The 18674-nt window shown below is 35.8% G+C and overlaps 1 protein-coding gene across 1 annotated transcript in view; it reads right to left on the bottom strand.

The window, feature by feature from the left end:
* BBS9 (Bardet-Biedl syndrome 9) overlaps positions 1–18674 on the bottom strand; it is a 446650-nt gene that overhangs the window by 334191 nt on the left and 93785 nt on the right. Inside the window, exons 6-7 of the mRNA XM_059397515.1 lie at positions 12847–13021; positions 4580–4664 (exon numbers count right to left, since the gene is read on the bottom strand). Of these exons, the coding sequence (XP_059253498.1) occupies positions 4580–4664; positions 12847–13021 (260 nt within the window). The remainder of the gene's footprint in view (positions 1–4579; positions 4665–12846; positions 13022–18674) is intronic.

The raw sequence follows: 18674 nt of genomic DNA on the forward strand, positions 1-18674 counted from the left end.
AAATAGAAAAAAGTTTTAATGAAAATAAAATCTGTGAGCTACAGGATAACTTCAAGTAGACTAATGTATGTGTAACTGGAGTCCCCAGAGGAGAGAAGAAATGGAACATTAAAAAAAAAAAAAAAGAAAGAAAGAAAGAAAGTTTGAAGAATTAAGAATTAAAATTCTTTTAATTTTCATAAAAACTATAAATTCACAGATACAAGAAGCTCTACAAATCTTAAGTGCAAAATAAAGAAAACCACACAAAGCACATCATAGCCTAATTGCTTAAAAAAGGTGGTAAGAGAAAATCAGAACAGCAGTCAGAGAAGAAAGATAGTATGAAAAGAGGAACAAAAGATAAGAATGCAGGCAGATTTCTCATGAGAAACAATGGGAGCAAGAAAGAGCAACCTCTTAAAATGCCAGGGAGAAAAAAATCTGTCAAACTAAAACTTACACCCAAAGAACATTTTTTTTTCTTCTTTAAGATTTTATTTATTTATTTGATAGAGATCACAAGTTGGCAGGTGGCGGGGCGGGGGGGGGGGTGGGTAGCAGGCTCCCTGCTGAGCAGAGAGCCCCATGCAGGGCTTGATCCCAGGACTCTGAGACCATGACCTGAACTGAAGGCAGAGGTTTAACCCACTGAGCCACCCAGGCGCCCCCAAAGAATATATTTTCAAGCACAAAAGCAAAAAACACTTTTTGAGACATAGAAAAACTAAAAGAATTCATCAGCAGTGGACTCATACTGAAAGAAATGTAATAGCAAGTCCTTCAGGAAGAAAAAAAATGACACCAGTTAGAAATACGGCCTACACAAATTAATGAAGAGTATCAGAAATGGTAACCACATGAGGAAATATATTTTTTCTTATCATTTAAATCACATTCAAAGATACTGGCCATTTAAACAAAAATAGTAACAATGCAATATGGAGTTTACAGTGTATATAAAAATAAAGCATATGACAAAAGCACAAAAGGCTGAGAAACAGAAGTATGGTTCTTATACATGAAATAGTGTAATATCACTGAGAGTAGATCATGATAAATTAAATACTATAAACTATAAAACAACTCCTAAAATAACAAAACAAGGAGTTATGGCTAATAAGCCAAAAAAGATAAATAATTCTAAAATTTGAAAGCAGAAAAACAGGAAAATGGAAACAAAGAACAGATGGGACAAAAAGAAATCAAATGGCCACGTGACATTCTTAAACCTACCCATATTAATAATCACATGAAATGTAAATTGTCTAGAAAACAAATTAGAAGACAGAGCATATCATACTAAACAAAAAGCAAGACCGAAATATGTGCTGCTTACAAGAAATGCATTTTCACCACAAAGACATAAACTGGATAAAAGTAAAAAGATGGAAACAGATATATCAGAACAATACTCACCAAAAGAAGAATGTTACCATAGCAAAAAGATAGAGGGTTATTTGATAATGAAAAGGGCATACGTTCATCATGAGACATAACAATCTCAAATGTTTATATACCTAATCAAAGAATTTCAAAATACAAGAAGCAACAGACTGACAAAATTTCAAGGAGAAACAGACAATCCACAGTCAGACTTCAATTACCCCCCCCAAATAAATAACAGAAATTCGTTAAAAAGGAAAAAAAAACTAATAAGGATATAGAAGATCTGAACAATGCTGTCATCCAATCTAACTGACATCTATAGGACACCCAAGAACATATGAAAAATAGACATTCTTTTCTGGTGCTCAATGAAGATTTACCAAAATAGACCATATTCTAGGCTATAAAGCAAATATCAAAACATCTGAAAGAATTCAAAGTCATAGAAAGTATTTCCCTGACCACAAAATAATTAAATTAGAAATCAACAAATAGTTAAGAGGTAGCTCTCAGTAACATAGGCAGCTTTTAACTGCCTTCCCACAACTACTTTATTAAAAGCATTCCAATGGATAAAATTTTGTTTCTCTGCAATAGACTTAATGTTTCATGGCAACACAGTCCTGCCAAATGATTGTGGTGTAATGAAAGGAAGTTTTACTGACATTTCTTACTCTACTTATTAATTAAAGAAGAATGGGAAAATCACTCAACTGTAATTGCCTTCGGGATATATCCTCAGTGTAAGGCACAGAATAGTATCAATAAACATGTACAATTAATAAGTAAAGGGTATTCCAGACTAAATAAAAAATATGTCCAGAAGCCTTGAATCAAGAACAACCATGGAATATCTGGAACAATGAAATGCCCACGTGGTTGGTGTGCAGAATAAAAGGGACAAATGGAAGAAAACCACGATTGAGGAGGAGGTCAAGGACAATTTGACTACCATTATCAATATCATATTCATCATCTAGATACTTCACTAAATGCTGATAGATAGACAGATAGATAAATATACATCTATCTATCTATATATGTATATCTATATACATATATCTATCTATCTATATATAATGGCAACATTGTAAAATAGATATTATCACCATTTGGCAACTGAGAAAACTGAGATTTAGCAAGGTTAACAAACTTGCTCAAATTTGCTCAAAATCAGTAATAAGTATAGCTTTCAAGATCTGTCCATTAAGCATCCAACTCTTGGTTTCAGCTCAGGTCATGACTTCATGGGTCGTGAGATGAAGCCCCAGCCACACATTGGCTCTGTGCTTGGTGAGGAGTCCGCTTGAGGATTCTCCCCCTCTGCCCTGCCCCCTACTCACACATGTACTCTCTCTCTCTTCTCTCTCTCTAAAATAAATAAATAAACCTTAAAAAAAAAAAAAACTGACTCCAAAGTCTATGATTTAACTGTTATCAGTATGGTGCCTCCAAATTCTATGAAAAAGTAAGTCATATTTGTATATCCTGTGTTCTTTCACTTTTTACTATTATTAAGAAATATTTTTTTCATCTCATTCTTGGCTCTTTTCAAGTTAGCCTTCCTTCCTATAGCCTAATACAAAAAACTGGTTTTCTCTAATCTTCCTACCTTGGTACTCTAAATTCCACATTATTTCTTCATGTGGTTTCTTTCATATGTGTTCATCTGAAATACAATTTACTATTTCTGTTATAATTTTCAATTCCTTCTGTTTTTCCTTCCTATCCATGGAGGTTCTCAGGATAAAGGGTTCATAACCGGGCACCTGGGTGGCTCTGTGGATTAAAGCCTCTGCCTTCGGCTCAGGTCATGATCTCAGGATCCTGGGATCAAGCCCCACATGGGGCTCTCTGCCCAGCAGGGAGCCTGCTACACACCCCCTCACCTGCCTTTCTGCCTACTTGTGATCTCTGTCAAATAAATAAATAAAATCTTTAAAAAAAACAAAAAGTTCATAACCATCATCTATTCCCTAATTTATCATTTTACCATTTTTCTTTTATGATTTTTCATTTATATTTTTCTTCAAACTATTTCTATCATTTACAATTTATCATTTATATTTACATTTATAATTTTTTTCATTCTATCATTTACAATTTTTCTTCAAACTATTTCTCAAGTTACCAAATGTCCATCTTTGTCTTTGAGCCAATTTTATCTTTGTAAGCTATAAATTTTTTAATCTTTTACTTATATATTTAATCACATGCCTACTCATATCAATATTTTTGTCTATTAAAAGTTTTTTGTGGGGCGTCTGGGTGGCTCAGTGGGTTAAGCCGCTGCCTTCGGCTCAGGTCATGATCTCAGGGTCCTGGGATCGAGTCCCCCATTGGGCTCTCTGCTCAGCAAGAAGCCTGCTTCCTCCTCTCTCTCTCTGCCTGCCTCTCTTCCTACCTGTGATCTCTCTCTGTCAAATAAATAAATAAAATCTTTAAAAAAAAAAAGTTTTTTGTTGTTGTTGTTGTTTTTATGTTATGTTAGTCACCATACAGTACATCATTAGTTTTTGATGTAGTGGTCCATGATTCATTGTTTGCATATAACACCCAGTGCTCCATGGAATATGTGCCCTCCTTAATACCCAGTACCGGGCTATTATATCTCCCCCCCCCCCAAAACATTCAATTTGTTTCCTAGAGTCCATAGTCTCTCATGGTTCCTCTTCCCCTCTGATTTCTCCCCCTTCATTTTTCCCTACCTTCTCCTAATGTCCTTCATGCTACTCCTTATGTTTCACAATTAAGTGAAACCATGTGATAATTGTCTTTTCTCTGCTTGACTTATTTCACTCCGTATAATCTCCTCCAGTTCTGTCCATGTTGATGCAAATGTTGGCTATTCATCCTTTCTGATGGCAGATGAATGGATAAAGGTGTTTTGTTTTGTTTTTTTAATTTTTGTCTCTTTGCTATGTTGGTTTATAATCACATCAGTTAAAAGTGACCTCATCTGAACATTTATAATTCTAGTGATGCAACTTTATAATCTAATAAATTATAACAGGACTAGGCATGTGTCTCCATTGCTCAATAATAGCCAACTAAATTTTTGCCCATTGAGAGAATCATAACATAGAAAAGAAAAATAGCTAAAATAAATATTTTTATAACTTCTTCCCAGAAATTTTTATTCTGAAAAAAAAAAAAATTGGTGGTTAAATATGACATTACTGAAATTTTTGTAAATTAAAAAAGGCCTTACAATAAGTCTTTTTCCAGAACCAAGTTTTTGTTGTTCAGTCTCCTGTCTTTTATCTGCATCTGTTGCAAAAGCAAGTACTTGATACCTGTTTAAAAGATATGAATAATTATAAGTGATTTTATAATTAAATAATCTTAAACTTAAAAAGCACATAAACTGTAAATATATGAGTTACTTTTTTCTTGGTTTTAAAAACTGTAAAATTTAAGACTAAATTCTTATTGAATGACACTGTGACATGAAACTATATAAAACTGTCATGATAAAGAAATTATAACCATCTCTCAAAATTCAATATTGGGAAAATAGTTCTGCCAACTATCAAAGCATTTGTTAGAATTTTATATAACAAACAACAATATTCAAGAAAGATCCAGCACCAAAACACCACATAGAAAAAAAAGTAAATAATGCAAAGCAGCCAGATGTAGAAATTGTTAACAGATATTCTATAACACCCAGAAGACCACAGTTTAGTCCTTAGCCAACCCACTTACTAGTTGGCAAATTAATCACTGTGTTTTATCTTCTCCATCTAAAACATAGGAATAATAATCTCTAATTCAAATTCAGTTAAAAGAATTTAAAAATTATTTAGTGCCTGTTATAGTATCTGGCATATATTAGGTACCCAACAGATCAATAAACAGACAACACAGATTTACATATAAAGAGAGAGCAATCACCTAGTACTTTATGGTATTTAATAAGTTCTCAATAAGGGGCATTATGGACATTATGACTTTCTGTAAGTGTTTATTTCATTAGTAACCTTTAGCTTAAATCATACTTAAAACCAATTTACAAATATAATTCAATCTAGAAATTATTAACTTGGCCAATAAAATTTAAACTCCTTTATTTCCCATTAATTAGTGGTATATTGTCGATATAATAATCCTACTCTGAAGAAAATTCAGACTCATAAATTCCTTTCTTTCCTATTGAATCAAAACTCTTGCATTGTTCTTCCATAGCTAAAAGGAAAATCAGTAGATATATTTGGACATCTCATATTGTCTAAGAGAAAGATATCCAAAAGTGTAAAAATCAGTGACCTGAATGAATAAAAGCAATGTAGAATATGTAAATAAGCACTAAAATGTACACTGGTATCCAAATGTCATATACCAACTCTTAAACTATCTCAATCAGGAATAATTGGTTTTTAAAAAAATGCCTTTAGGGACGCCTGGGTGGCTCAGTTGTTTGGACAACTGCTTTCGGCTCAGGTCATGATCGCGGAGTCCCGGGATCGAGTCCCGTATCGGGCTCCAAGCTCCACGGGGAGTCTGCTTCTCCCTCTGACCTTCTCCTCGCTCATGCTCTCTCTCATTGCCTCTCTCTCACTGAAAATCAGTCTTATGACTAATATGAAAGCCAAATGTATATGAATTTTTCGTCAATTCAATAAACATACAATAGTGATCTAATACATCTAATATACCTAAGAGTGCTCTGTGCTAATAATAGGAGGTATGTATATGGTTCCTAGGGAACATGGTGGCAGAAACTAGTAATTGAGATGGAGGAAATATACATGTTTTGGTTTGGGTTCAGGAGGAGAAAGCCAGATTTTAAAGAATGAGTGAACACTCATCACACTGGTAAAGATGCAAAGGCATTACAGCAAGGCCAAAAGCACATGAAAACACAAGTAGTAAAAAAAGACATGAAAGGCCATGACAGAAGTTTAGGAGAAATGTGTGGCAAGGAGGAATGAGTCATGGGAAATGAGACAAAAAAGGTAGGAGGGTGATGCTCTCGGCCTTGTAAAACCATGCTAAGAAATCCCATGGGCAGCTATAGCAAATGTCTCCATACAATTTGAGACTGATCTACAAAATTCCTCTGTCTCCACCCTGCCAAATAACTAGACCTCACATTCCAACCTTCAAATAGGATTATTTCACTCTTACCAGGACACAGTTACAGAAATAGTAACTAAAACATCATCCCCAGAGCTGGGCCTGCTATGGATCCAACCTCAGGCAATTAATTACATAGGCAGTTCATTTCCTGCACACACCAACCTACTAGAGGATGATATGGATATTAATGAGATTGTTGTAAAAATCCAAAGCTTTTGAGCTGTTTGAACCTTCTTCTAGAACTACAAAGCATTATTATATCATTCGGGAATAAGTGAGCCCCTAAACTGGCCTCATTAACATCAAACAGCAGGTAGAGACACAGCCAAAATTGACTCCTGATTTCCAAATCCAGACCATTGCATTCCTGGAAGACAACTCAGAAGAGTATTTTATTACTAAATATAACTGACAGCAAATTTAGATGATGACAAACTTACAATAGCATCTATTTTATAGTTCTTCCTTAAGCCCTCTTTACTGTAAGCAATAATGTACATGGAAACTTACTTCCAAAACCAAACAATTCCAGGCAAACTTGGCAATTCTGAAATAAAGAAAACACTTGGGTTTTTTTCTTACCACTCAAATGTTCAGTGAAGGATAAAATTCCCTTGTTGAGACTGCTGAAAGAATGATCAGGCCCAGTGTAATAAGATTTCACGAAAGAGAGTATCATGTGTGTTTCTCAACAGAAAGGCACTAAGCACAAATACAGCAAGTCCAGGTGAATGGTAGCACTATTAGGCCCAATAGCCACAAATACATAATAGGTCCTGTGGAACACCAATGACAAACTCGGCCGTATAATTTAGTGCTCTTCCATATCACATCGTAAAAACAGCACGAAGTAACTAAAAATGGATTGAGGTGTCACAGAGCACAAAACTAAACCTTCCAGAATCATTTATTTTCAAATGAAACATAGTTGTCACCTCAAAGGTACCAGGAGATCTTGGAAACTTGATATTTAACCCAGAAAACTCTACCAGAAATGGAAGCTCTCTGGATACAAAGCATTACTATGCTCATCACAAGTAAAGCTAAAACATTCTTAGTTATGCCAGGAAGAATCCTTTTCATTGAAAGATGCCAGTAACAAAAGAGCTTTCCTTACAAACTTTTCACTCTTTCATCAAGTTCTTGTTATACATCTCCCTTTGGCAAGGTACAATGCTAGGCATTTCGGAAGATACAAAATCCCTGTCATCAAGGAGCAGTTAGCCCTGTCAAGGAGAAAAACAAGCAAATAAGTAATATCAGTTAAAGTGTGACAAGTACTTGTGGAAAGAGCAAAAAACTACTCTGTGAAATTAAGGAGGAGGAGGTGTTACTTGTGGCTAGGTCAGAAAGAGAAGCAGGAGACCAGCGAGGCTACCAGATATAATTTTCATATACAGAGAAGAAAGGAAAAACTTCAAATAGAGTACAGTATGAGCAAAAGAAGAGAGAGAGAAAAGGCCTAAACATACATGGAAAACAGATATTTCATTTTGGCCAAAGCCTAAGCTTGGTGAAGAACACAACATTCTTTTTAAAATATTGTCAACTAAACTCTATAAATAATTTAAAAATACTTCTTTAAAGTGGCTTATCTACTTAGCAATGTACTGAGTACAGGGGGAGATGTGTAGCAAATAAAAGGAGAGAAAATAAAGCTCCTGGCAGGTGTACTTCTTCAGGGAGCCTCCTTCCACCAAACTTATTGAGGGGGCACACCAGTAGGCCTCCTCAGGATCTCCTGCACAGCTCTCTAGAGCCTCTATCACAATGACCTGATATAGTTGACTGACTTGCTACGTCCCACCCTTCTTTGCATACTGCTTGAGGACAAAGAGACAGCTCTTACTTGACTCTGCACTTCTAGTACCTGGCACAAGTGTGTGACACAGAGAAGCCTCTTGAAAAATGTTTCCTGAATGAATAGTTGAATAAATGAACTAACTTATTCAGTCAGTGAACAGATGTTTAAGACAGACTGCTCTCAGGAACCTGATAACACAAGGCATACTGTGAAATAGTTCAGCAGAATACAAGAAGGCAATATGATATTTGGAAATCAGTCTTTTAGGCAATAATGTATCAAGGGGGTGAAATAAAGGAGGAGAATTGAACTAGTTAACTTTAAAAGTCCCATCCAAATCGGAACATCCACATTAATAAAGGTAGAATGGGACTGGATTGTAAGGAGCCCTGAATGTCAATATATGAAGGTTTCAACTTTTTAAAGGGCAACAAAAATTATTCTCACTTAAACAGGTTATTTTAAAAGGATAGATGTGAGAAGGATCCTTCGAAGTCTAGATAAGAAGTAAGAAAACCAGAAATCCAAGTGAGGAGATAAAGCCCTGAATGTCAATGGAAATGGGAAGTAAACGCTGAATACAAGAGAAAAAAGTAAAAAGGTCAGGGTTTACTGACCAAATAATTCTAACAAGTAAAGAAAAGAAAAGAGAATAAAAGCTAATCCAAAATTAGGAAATCAATGCTTAGAGAATGGTGTTATCTAAGCACCTACAACTCCCACCAAAAAAGGGCAAACAATTTTCTCACTTCAAAAGAAAAACAACATTCAAGAGTGTTTCTAAATTAGAATCGCTTTGAATATGTGTTTGCAATGATGATTTCTGAGTCCCCAAACCTACTAAATCAAAATCTAGTGTACCGGTAATTGGGAATCTATAAATCTGCATTTTATAACAGGTTGCCCAAGTGATCCTTGTACTGAAGTTTGAGATCCACAGTGTTCGCTATTCGCTAGTTCCTATCTGAATATAATTGAGCTTGCTTAAAGGTAATTAAATATCAATATCAAAAATGAATATAAATTATGTCTTAAAAGCCTTTTCTATTAACTGATTACATTCTATTAACTGATTATAAATAGATGAAGCCTCAAAAGAACAAACCTGCAGTTTTCATGTTTCCTCCAACCTTAAATTACCCGAGTGATTATCATTTAATTTAATCTCTTAAACTTGAAAGCATATATAAATGTAATATACTATTTAATGTTATAAGTCCTCTTAATTGTCATCATTTCATAATAATCACATATCCCATGCATTTTTACCATTATAAAAGATCCACATAATGGATAAGGTGTACATTTTTAGTCCTAGATGGAGATGGATTTAATGGATTGGTATGTTGGTGAATTACCATAGTTCAAAGAGGGTGAGCTTCTCTGAGATTAAACTTACACATTAAGGAAACCTACACATTGCTTCCTTATCCAGTCACTCCTGGAGTTATTACCAAATTAATTCCTATGCACATATTTCAAAGAGTAAGTCATGGAGCATTCAAATCTTTCTATTGTGACCCCAGTGTAGCACTGCTAGTATCCCTACTTGGCAGGAGTTGAGGCACGGAACTGGGTGGAAAGCTGAAAAGCAGATCTCCTCAATATTGCTTAATCTTTGGCAGGCTTAAATGAATTATACAGATATTTTTCTCAACCTCTCAAAATAAGCGTATTTTATTTCTTACCAGGAGCAATGACACAATTCATTCTTCTCCTTTGGACAAGAGCCATAGGAGTTAAAGAAGGAATATGATATAATGACACAGTACCTCCGTCAGTTAACTTCTACTTAGTCACAAACATTTGCTCATGTCTAGGGTTTTGAATCAAAGATATTTTGACAACAATTCACAAAAGGTAGATTGCCACTTACAAAGGTGAAGGGAATAACTTGCTATATGCCCAATATTGAAACTTGAAGACAAAAATTTATAGGTGTTGCCTGGTGAATTTATATTTTCTTCCTGCCTTGGGAAAAATCATACAACCAAAAACTGAAAAGCTATAATGAAGTGTTCTTAGATTTTTAAAGTTCTAAGTGTTGCCATCAGTAAGATAAGAACAATAAAGTTACTGAAGATATTGTAATCCTCCAAGTCTATTTCTTTCCTCAGGATGAATTTGTACTTTCTTTTCCCCATCACCCCTTCCAACAAAAAACACACCCTCCAAAAACTCAAAACCCTAATTTTTATTGAAATTTAGCTGGTAGAAGAAAACGGTCTCTCTCATACACAATTCCCTCAAATCAGTAAGAATTTACAGCAAAAAGTACAAATTGTTTTCATAGGGTGATTTTCATACTTCATTTTTACTATGAATTGTTCTTTTTAAAACATTCATATTAACATTTGTATTTTTTGCTAATATTCTTCCCATGTCACTTTTTTTATAAAATGATTTCATATATGCATCTTTTCATTTGGCTTTTTTCAGTAGTACTGTGTTTTATTATTAATCATTCAGGGAACAGTCACAATAATTAATCAGCATTTTCTATGGGTGACAACTTGACATATATTCAATCCTTTTAACAAGATTGTCAAAATAGGCATTATTCCCACAACAATATGGTCAATCTTTGGCAAAGCAGTAAATAATGTTCAATGGGAAAAAGTCTCTTCAACTGGGGCGCCTGTGTGGCTCAGTTGGTTAAGCATCTGCCTTCAGCTCAGATCACGATACCAGGGTCCTGGGATTGAGACCCACGTCAGTCTCCCTGCTCAGTGGGGAGTCTGTTTCTCCCACTGCTTGTATTCACTCTTCTCTCTCTCTCTCTCTCTTTCTCTCAAATAAATCTTTTTTAAAAAACGGTGTTGGAAAAATTGGAGAGCAACATACAAAAGAAACTAGACCACTTTCTTACATCATACACAAAAATAAATTCAAAATGGATTAAAGACCTAAATGTGAGGCCTGAAACCATAAAAATCCTACATGAGAACATAGGCAGTAACCTCTTTGACATCAGCTGCAACAACTTCTTTTCTAGATATTTCTCCTGAGGCAAAGGAAACAAAGGCAAAAATAAAGAACTGGGACTAGATCAAAATAAAAAGCTTCTGCAGAGCAAAGGAAACAAAACGAAAAGGCAACCTACAGAATGGAAGAAGATATCTGCAAATGACATATCCAATAAAGGGTGAGTATCCAAATTTATAAAGAACTTATAAAACTCAACACCCCCCCAAAAAATAATCCAATTACAAAATGGGCAGAAAACATGAACAGATATATCCCCAAAGAAGACATATAGATGGCCAACAGACACATGAAAAGATGTTCATCACTACTTACTATCAGGGAAATGCAAATCAAAACTACAATGAGATTATCACCTCAAAGCTATCAAAATGGCTAAAATCAACAACACAAGAAACAACAGCTGTTGGCAAGAATGTGGAGAAAAAGGAATCCTCTTGCACTGTTGGTGGAAATGTTAACTAGTGCAGCTACTCTGTAAAACACTATGGAGGTACCTCAAAAAGTTTAAAAAAAAAAAAAAATGAAACTACCCAGAACTACCCTGGGGAGCCTAGGTGGCTCAGTCTGTTAAGCATCTGACCCTTGATTTCAGCTCAGGTCATGATCTTAGGGTCATGAGATTGAGTTCTTCATCAGGATCCATGCTGGGTGTGGAGTCTGCTTAAGATTCTCTCCCTCTCCTTCTCCCTCTACCCCTCCCACTTCCTCTCTCTCTCTCTCAAAAAAAAAAAAAAAAAAGCAGAAATATCCTATGGTCCAACAATTGCACTACTGGATATTTACCTAAAGAATACAAAAATAGTAATTCAAAGGGGATACCTGCACTCCTATGTTTACAGCATTATTTATAATAGCCAAGATATGGAAACAGCCCGTGTCCCCCTATTATTGAATGCATTAAAAAAAGACATGATACACACACATACACACACAGTTGCAATGCAAAGTTATTCAGCCATAAAAAAATGGAGCTAGGAAGTATAATGCTAAATGAAATAAATCATTAAGAGAAAGACAAAATACCATATGACTTCCCTCATATGTGGAATTGAAGAAACAAAACAAATGAGCAAAGGGAAAAAAGGAGAGAGACAAATCAAGAAACAGACTTTTAATTACAGAGAACAAACTGATGATTACGAGAGGGGAGGGAAGTAGAGGGATGGGTGAAATAGGTGATGGGGATTAAGGAGTGCACTTGTGATGAGCACCTGATGATGCTTGAATTGTTGAATCTGTAGCTGAAACTAATATAACACCGTATGTTAACTAACTGGAATTAAAAACTTTAAAAGCGCCCCCACCCCCAAAATAGGCATTATTATCTCCATTACAACCAGGATAAGGACACTGACCATCAAACAGCTTCAAGTAGCAAAATTAGGATTCCAATCCAGGTCTGTCTCACTTCAAATCCTTTCTGCCAATCTCTGCACTAGCAAATATGTTACAATATATAAATGATATCCTCTAAGTCACCACAATTACATTTTATCAAAGAAACCAGTCTTTTTTCATTTGTAATACTCAAGCTTTTTGTGAAAAAGAATTAACCAGCAACATACCAAGAGTCATGATTCCAAATATTCAACATCCAAACTTACTTGTAACTTTCCACTTGTCGGCAGGAAGAGACAGTAATAAAGGAATCTGTACGGGAACTGTAAGCAAGTGGCCCAGGTAAAAGAGAACCGGGGAGAAATCTCCCAAAAGCATAGCTTTCCTGCTCAAACACCATCAGCATCCCATCCATAGACTGGATACAAATTAAATCTTGACCTAAAGAAAAATTAGAGGAAATCAGGTGACTTTTTCTTTATAAATAAAATGGTTTCCATTTACCACTATCCATCACAAAAATGTCATAGTTAATCTTTTCCCCAAGGGGCAATATAAGCTGTTTCAATTTTAAATTATAAACTGATGAAGTTATCAGATTACTGTATATCAATAATTTAGGGGGATACATTCCCCAATTTTTAAATTATTCAGAAGGGGTCTAATTTTAAGTACACTTATTTTCATTTACCATATGCTAAAATCTCTAGCTAAAGATAGATAATCTCTCAGAACATTCCCCTCCACTCTTCCCAGGATGTTGGTGGAGATAACACAGCTATCTTGACAGGCCTCAGAGATAGAAGCAACATACAGAGGACAATAGGGCCCACCCTCACCCACTAAAGCCCAGGACCACTTTATCTCCAGGTGGTTAAATATGACAGAAATAGGGACGCTTGGGTTGGGGCCTCTGCCTTTGGCTCAGGTCATGATCCTGGGGTCCTAAGATCGGGCCCCGCATCGGGCTCTCTGCTTGGTGGGGAGCTTGCTTCCCCCTCTCTCTCTGCCTGCCTCTCTGCCTACTTGTGATTTCTGTCAAATAAACAAATAAAAAAATCTTTTTAAAAAAATGACAAAAAAAATAACAGAAATAAACATCCTCCTTATTTAAACCATCATTAAGTTTGTGTCTTTGTTAATGCAATCAAACATCTGTATCTTAAATAACACAGAACTTAACTGAACCTAAAGATCCATCAGCATTGCTCAATCTTAAATTTTAGTTTCATTTGATTGGATCCAGGAACCAATAAACAACAAGATATAGAAGACATCTGGAACAACTGGGGAAACTAGAATATGACTGCACGTTAGAAAAAAATAGGAATTATTAATTTTTTAAGTGTGCTTATGGTATTATGATTATGTAAGAGAATGTTCTTATTGAGAGATGTGTGTTATAATATTTATGGGTGAAGTAGCACAATATCTGTATCTTCACTTTCAAGTGGCTCATCAAACTAAATCTGTGTGTGTGTATATCTATATAAACATATACATATATATTTACAACTGTTGATTCTAAATGATGGAAATATGGATATTCATGTTACTTTTTCTAGTTTTTAAATTTTTTCACAATAAAACTGTAGACAAATGAAATACAGTGTTTAAATATATACATTTTGTATACAAATTCACATTCTTAACAATTGGGAGGGAACTGAGCATTAGTGAATTGAATGGGACCATGGAGAAGAATAATAAATTTAATCTTAATAAGCAAGAATCAAAGAGACAAAGAAATTAAATTAATGAAAAATGTATGCAATAACCCTAACCTATGGGGGAGATTATTACTACAACCAAAATGTACTCTTGATGTCTGTATCATTAAAGAACATGAGGTCAGAATATGTATATTTCCAAGCAGAAGTACCAATGAAATTTGAGTTCATTTCAATATATTGAATATCACTGAACCACAAATTTTCAGACTCCCAACAACCTAAAAGAAGTAGTCCTCAAAGCATGGCTCCCAGGTCACCAGCATCAGCATCATCTAGAAACTTCTTGGAAATGCAAATTCTATGATTCCGCTCCAGATCTCCTAAATCAGAAGCTCTGCTATTAGGGTTCATCAATTCTAGGTTTTACCAAACTCTAGAGGCTATCTGATGTATGCTAAGGTTTGACAACCACTGTCTTAGCATGGTATGACAAAGAACTAGAGCTTGAAGGAAACTTGAGCCCCAGAGAAAACTCGGTTCCATAGCATGGTACTATATGAAGTCTTATTTCCTGAGACTCTGGCAGCATAGAGGAGCATAACTATACTGTAATGTCCATGTGAGCTGCCTCTACAGTCAGATAATCTGGGTTTGAGTCCAGCTCCACCAATTATTGGCTATGAGCTTCGGCTCAAGTCTCCCTATCTGCAAGATGGCATACCTACTTTAGTTAGCTATTGTGAGAATTAAATGAAGTAATGTATAGAAACTAATCCAGTAAGCAGCAAATACCCCATCACATTGTTTTTTATAACTTATTTTCTAAGTCTCAAGAGGAAGCAAGATGGCAGAGAAGTAGGAGACTGAAATATTATTAGGTCCCAGGAGTTCAGCTAGATAGTTATCAAAACCTTCTGAACATCTACAAACTCAAAAGGAGATAGAAGAGAAGAAGAGCAGCAATTCTAGGAACAGAAAATCAACCACATTCTGGAAGAATTTTTTTTTAAATTTCTTTTCAGCGTAACAGAATTCATTGTTTTTGCACCACACCCAGTGCTCCATGCAATACGTGCCCTCCTTAATACCCACAACCTGGCTCCCCCAACCTCCCCCACCCCCCGCCCCTTCAAGACCCTCAGGTTATTTATCAGAGTCCATAGTCTCTCATGGTTCACCTCCCCTTCCAATTTCCCTCAACTCCCTTCTCCTTTCTATCTCCCCATGTACTCCATGTTATTTGTTATGCTCCACAAATAAGTGAAACCATATGATAATTGACTCTCTCTGCTTGACTTCCTTTTTAATTTTCATCTTTGCAGTCATATTCCATCCCTTCATCGTACTTACCCTTATTTTTGTATGTATATAAGTTTTTCTTTATTTAAAATTTTGGGAGGCAGTTTCTTTTAACAGACCAAAATACACCCAAAATCAAGTGTGTGTGCCTCAGTTCTATTCACCAGTCTAATCTCTCTCTCTCTCTCTCTCTCTCTATATACACACACACACACACACACACACACACACACATACATACACATACATACATACATACATACATACATACATAGTTTTATTCTCCTTTCTTCTCCCCCAGTTTTAGGGCTCTTGCGATTTGGTTAGCGTATATTTTTCTGGGGTCCTTGCTACCCTTTTAGTATGTAGTTCTTGCATTCATCTATTCTTACCTGGATAAAATGACAAAGTGGAAAAACTTACTTCAAAAAAAAAAAAAAAAAGAACAAGAGGGAGCACTGACCGCTAGAGACCTAATATATACAGACATCAGTAAGACATCAGAACCAGAGTTCAGAATGATGAAGATGCTAGCTGGGCTTGATGAAAGCATAGAAGATATTTTTATCTTCTATGATAAAGAGAATCCCTTTCTGGAGAAATAAAATCCCTTTCTGGAGAAATAAAAGAACTAAAATCTAACCAAGTTGAAATTTAAAAAAGCTATTAATGAGGTGCAATAAAAAATGGATGCTCTTGCTTCTAGGATTAAAGAGGCAGCAGAGAGAATTACTGATATAGAAAACCAAATGACGGAGAATAGAGAAGCTGAGCAAAAGAGAGACAAACAACTACTGGACCACAAGGGGAGAAGTCAAGAGATAAGTGATACCGTAAGATGAAACAATATTAGAATAATTGGGATCCCAGAAGAAGAAGAAAGAGAAAGAGGGGCAGAAGGTATATTGGGGCAAATTATAGGACAGAATTTCCCTAATATGGTAAAGGAAACAAGTATCAAAATCCAGGAGGCACAGATAACCACCCTCAAAAACAATAAAAATAGGTCCATACCCCATCATCTAATAGTGAAACGTACAAGTCTTAGTGACAAAGAGAAAATCCTGAAAGTAGCTTGGGATAAGAAGTCTGTAACATACAAGGGTAGAAATATTAGATTGGCAGCAGACTTATCCACAGAGACCTGGCAGGCCAGAAACGGCTGGCATGATATATTCAGAGCACTAAATGAGAAAAATATGCAGCCAAGAATACTATATATAGCCAGGCTGTCACTGAAAATAGAAGGAGAGATAAAAAGATTCCAGGACAAACAAAAATTAAAAGAATTTGCAAGCACCATACCAGCTCTACAGGAAATATTGAAAGGGGTCCTCTAAGCAAAGACAGAGCCTAAAAGTAGTAGATCAGAAAGGAACAGAGACAATATACAGTAACAGTCACCTTACAGGCAATACAATGGCACTAAATTCCTGTTTTTCTATAGTTACCCTTAATGTAAATGAGCTAAATGCCCCCAATCAAAGTCGGAGCATATCAGAATGAATTAAAAAAAAAAAAAAAAAAAAAAAAACAAGACCCATCGATATGCTGCCTACAAGAAACTCATTTTAGACCCAAAGACAACTGAGGGGGTGGAAAACCATTTACCATGCTAATGGACATCCAAAGAAAGCCGGGGTGGCAATCCTTATATCAGATAAATTAGATTTTAAGCCAAAGACTTAAATAAGAGATGAGGAAGAACACTATATCATACTCAAAGGGTCTGTTCAACAAGAAGATCTAGCAATTTTAAATATCTATGCCCCTAACATGGGAGCAGCCAACTACCTAAACAAATTAATAACAAAATCAAAGAAACACACCGACAATAATACAATAATAGTAGGGGACTTTAACACCCCCCCAAAATGGACAGATCATCCAAGCCAAAGATCATCAAGGAAATAAAGGCCTTAAATGACACATTGGACCAGATGGGCATCACAGATATATTCAGAACATTCCATCCCAAAGCAACAGAATACACATTCTTCTCTACTGCACATGGAACATGCTCCAGAATAGATCACATCCTGAGTCACAAATCAGGTCTCAGTTGGTACCAAAAGATTGGGATCATTCCCCGCATATTTTCAGACCACAGTGCTCTGAAGCTAGAACTCAATCACAAGAGGAAAGTTGGAAAGAACTCAAATACATGGAGGCTAAAGAGCACCCTACTAAAGAACGAATGGGTCAACCAGGAAATTAAAGAAAAATTGAAAAAAATTCATGGAAACAAATGAAAATGAAAACACAACTGTTCAAAATCTTTGGGACACAGCAAAGGTGGTCCTGAGAGGAAAGTATATAGCGATACAAACCTTTCTCAAGAACCAAGAAAGGTCTCAAGTACATAACCTAACTCTACACCTAGTGGAGCTAGAGAAAGAACAGCAAAGAAAGCCTAAGTCTCTACTACACATTGTATTAATGTTCAGTTACTTGCTGTTTCTCACATACATCATGATAGTGTATGCTTCCTTGATTTTGCTTATATTATTACCTTTCCCAAAAAAAATCTTATACTCATTTCCCCCAGTCTAGTGTACATTTGCTGGCAGCCTCTTGGTCATCCATTCTCCTCTCCTCCTATCTTTGGCCATGAAGTTTGAATGAGACTGACTTCATTCTAAGCTTGAGGGTAGGTCCTGACTTATCCAAACCAATTTGCATCTCATTAATCACAGTGGTTGGTTTGGGGATAGGTGTAGTTTTATAGACAATGTGCAAAATTAAATTTCTAAGTTCAGCTAGAACTAGAGAAAAATTTACTCTTCCCCCTTAGGAATAGTATGTGAGGTTAAAGTCTGGAATCATAGATGCCATTTGGCTTTTACAAAGGCATAATTAAAAGAAGGTCATGGAAGACATGGTTCGAGCCAAGGCATCAAGCATCACTTGGAGCCAAACCTACCTGGGAATTTTGCAGGCAATAAATTCCCATAAATACTTAAGCCACTTTGAGTTAGATCAACCCATTTGTCCTCTGACAGACATCACAAACAGGCTCATCTCTTTCCCCCTCAACCACCCTCCCTATGTGATCCCACAGAGCTCCACTCTCACCTCCATCTTACAACTAACCATCAATTGAAATGATTTGTTTTTGTGTC

The sequence above is a fragment of the Mustela nigripes genome, chromosome 4 (assembly GCF_022355385.1).
Source record: "Mustela nigripes isolate SB6536 chromosome 4, MUSNIG.SB6536, whole genome shotgun sequence".
NCBI classification, from domain to species: Eukaryota; Metazoa; Chordata; class Mammalia; order Carnivora; family Mustelidae; genus Mustela; species Mustela nigripes.